The following is a 3,667-nucleotide window of genomic DNA, read 5'->3' as shown; positions in this document are numbered from 1 at the left end:
AACTGAAATAAGAGACACAGATAAAAGGTAGCTCTTCGCCTGCGGAAGAAGCCGCCGCAAAGAGAGAACGCGACGTTCACAGTTCAACGCCTCGCGTCATCGGCGCGAGTATCGGCGTACAGAGATAACGCAGCTGATATTCGGCTTGGTTTAACGACGCGCGTGTCCCTTCTTTCACTTTCACTCGCGTTTCGGCTACGCGCCGCTCAATAGTCCATCTATATTTAGCACGGGAGTCGAGAGAGAGAGAGAGAGCGACCGAGAAATATTCCAAAGGGAACAGGCGTCGAGCGCGACGAAAGGAAACCGTTTGACGAGAATCCAACCGAGAGAGGACGGTCGCAAAGACTGAAGGGGAAGAAATGTAATCGTTGTTATTATCGCGATCCTGAAGATCGTACGTGACTCGGGATCCATCCGCGAGAATCGCGAGGGTATCGCGAGACGTACATTATCGTAGTGTCGCCGAGGGGACATCCGATACGCAAAAATGCGGTAGCGCGGAGCCGGCGGGCGAATTGGAGGCACGATCGAGAGAGTATCGCGCGTTACGGCGCGATAGCCGACGCGATGCGCGTGGCTATCTACTTGCTACGAACAATGCGCCGCGAGATGAAATAAACGTCGACGCAAACGTGACAGATAAATCCTCTCGACGCGCGCGTGAGAAGGAACTGAAGCGCGTTCTTCGCCGATATCCTTCGCGCCGGATAAGCGCCATGGTTTCCCTCTCACGATAATCGGACGCGATTCGCGCCGCGAACCCACGCGTGGATCCCACCCGTCCCGTTTCGAGGTGATTCAAAGGGAAATGCAGAGACATGCTGACCACCGAGAACCCCGACGAGTCGCCGAAGCGGCGATCCACGTTCTACGTGCCATTGGACGGCAGCGAGCCGGTGCGGCAGCCGATCGGAAAGCTGACGAAAGGCCACTCGGCGGATGGCAGTTGTGAAAAGTTTGCCTGCAACACCTTCCCCATCGGCAGCACGTCCGGCAAGACGCCAACGTCCGGCTCGCTCACGCGCACTTTCAGCAACAACGACGGCTTCACGCCGAGGAGAAACGCAGACGAGAAGACGTTGCCCGAGGTGAGGGGGAAGGTGCAGTCGTTGACGAGGATCTTCGAGACGTCCAAGTGCGAACGGCCGCCCGCGACGTCCACCGGTCAGACGGAACAGAGGAAGAAGGTCGAGAGGACGAGGTCGTTCAAGACCATCGAGCGATTCCAGTGCCGGTTCACCGGCAGGAAGGACTCCGGCAAGGACAGGAAGGATAATCGTTTGAACAACACCGTCGCCGCCTGCTTCGAGGTGGAGAAGAACGACGCCGGGTGTAGGAGGAGGCCGACGAAAGATGTCGAGGAGAAACCCGCGGCGAGAATCGCCGTCGAGTCGTCAGCTCCGAAGTCGGCCGGGTCCAGCCGCGAGCATAGAATCAGCCATCAGGAGCAGCCGAGGATCAAGCAGAACACCACTCTCACGAATCTCCTGATCCGTAGGACTCACAGCACCAAGTTGGCGAGGAGCAGCAGCACGTTGGTACGGCTCGGAAGGCACGCTTCCGTCGACAGTCCCTGTACCGTCGAGAAAACGACGGATGTCGTTGCTGATGTTCGTGCTGATGACGATTCAAGGTTCAAGAACGAAGAGACCACCGAGGATCCCGCCGACGACGAACGCATCGAGTCGTCCGCCTTCGAGGACGCCGACATCGATGGCGGAATACACTCAGGTAGACGAAACGAGACTTTCCGCGACTTTCCGCTTTATTGAGAATCTACACACCGCGCGTGTAGATTCTCAATCGGTCCGGATCGTTTATTAAATCACATTCGTCAGATTATTATTTTTAGTATTATACTTTGATTTTCGAGCGTTTTTTAAATAACAATAATTAACGATAAAATAATAATAAAAAATATATTAATTAATAAAATAATAATTCACGAGCGGTTGAATTATCTGTTGAAAATAACAATAATTAACGATAAAATAATAATAAAAAAAATATTGATAAAATATTAATAAAATAATAATTCACGAGCGGTTGAATTATCTGTTGAAACATATTCATTATAGTATATAAACCTTCTTTTTTTCAACTTTTTTTCCACATCATTAGTAGAATGTAATATATCTTCGTAGAAAAGAAGGCCGATCGCGAAAGGATTCGATTTGATTCGCTGCGAATCTCCGTTTCGAGAAATATGCTTCGCTCGAGCAATCCAAATTATAGATTGCGTTTCGCAATAAATCAATTATCAGTGCAATAAATCAAATGTGTGACAAAGATGCATATTGTTTGGCATAATTATGTTGATCACCATGCTAATACGATTCCAGATGGATGTTGATTTATGTGACGAAAGTAGTTGATTGAATCATTGGAGCAATTTTATAGGTCGTCACGTATCTATCAAATGTTTCACTAGAAATAGTGAGCAGCCAAACTGTGATTTAAAATCATATTTATATGAATATTTTTCGTCTATAAACTTTGAGAAAAAGTATTCTTCTTCTTCTAGTGCAAAAAGTTCAAATGGATTTCATCGAGATAGTCTTGTTGAGGAAACAAATTTATGTACGATAAGTAACTTTAAGGTGATAAAAATTGAAGTTAACTATTAACTCACTCACGTATATCTTTACGAGTATATGTAAAGAGATCCTTTTTATCGTGAATATCGTATTGAAAGTAACGTTGGAACCATGAAGAAATTTAATTGAATCTATACATACTTGACGTTAATTATCCAATACTGCAACATCATGTGATTATAATGAGTCGAAGCGCAAAACGAGAGCTGCGTTTAGTGAGTGGATAGTAAGATATTTAATAAGTAACCTACTCGCGAGATCAATCATGTCGGTAACTTAAAATCGCCGGAATGATCTTGAAATAAATCGAATGTACCGGTTTGCACGGGAGTAAGCAACGAGTGTTAATTAGCCACTTCCGCACGATTTCTTACGTCAGCCTCTAAACGATTTTTGTTTTCGACTCGATAATTATGCAATAATTATACGTTACGCCGCTCCCAAAGCTGCATTTAGGAGCATGGCAAGATTTACGAGGAGATCGAAAGTTCTGTCGGTAACAGATTCTGAAGAGATTCGCTTAATAAGATCTTAGATAAACACTGCAGACTTTTGCTATTCGCTTCTGAAAATACTTTATGACTGTCTAAACGTTACACTTGTTCCAGGATTATCCAAAGAAATCCTTCTCACACATGTCTCTATTTTAAAATTAAAAATTATTTTAATTGTAAATTATTTTAATTGTTAAAATTATGGTTACGCACTTAAAATAATTTATTTATTTCTTTTCTAACATGGAGTAGGTATTGCATTATTAAATTGAAAATTTCGAAAAACTTACGTGCGTTAATAATTCTGTCGCTTTCCTCGAACACATAAACTATACAACAAAATCTTTTTCCTCGCACTATCTCCAACATGTAAAGTCGAGAAGAAAAGAATGAACTATTTTTCTTTATGGAAGATAATTGTGTATACTATGTTGCACTCAGTTTTAAGTGTATTTGTTTTATTTAATATACTTTCATTATTTTTCTCATAAACTACTATAATAAATATTATATTTAATAGAATTAAAGTATCTCTAAAGACTTGAAAAATTTTCATGCTCCATCTCCATTAAG

At 43.5% G+C, this 3,667-nt stretch overlaps 1 protein-coding gene across 4 annotated transcripts in view; it reads left to right on the top strand.

Moving 5' to 3' along the window:
• Positions 1-3,667, top strand: part of LOC108752628 (probable Ras GTPase-activating protein) — a 164,583-nt gene that overhangs the window by 78,827 nt on the left and 82,089 nt on the right. Inside the window, exon 1 of one of the 4 annotated variants that reach the window (XM_018493642.1) lies at positions 24-1,734. The exons of the other annotated variants lie outside the window; for them this stretch is intronic. Within the exon in view, the coding sequence (XP_018349144.1) occupies positions 822-1,734 (913 nt within the window). The 5' untranslated portion in view covers positions 24-821. Of the gene's footprint in view, positions 1-23; positions 1,735-3,667 lie in introns of those variants that run through there. 4 annotated transcript variants of the gene reach the window in all.

Source organism: Trachymyrmex septentrionalis, unplaced genomic scaffold, assembly GCF_001594115.1.
Source record: "Trachymyrmex septentrionalis isolate Tsep2-gDNA-1 unplaced genomic scaffold, Tsep1.0 scaffold1, whole genome shotgun sequence".
NCBI classification, from domain to species: Eukaryota; Metazoa; Arthropoda; class Insecta; order Hymenoptera; family Formicidae; genus Trachymyrmex; species Trachymyrmex septentrionalis.
This window is presented reverse-complemented; position numbering and strand designations above follow the sequence as displayed.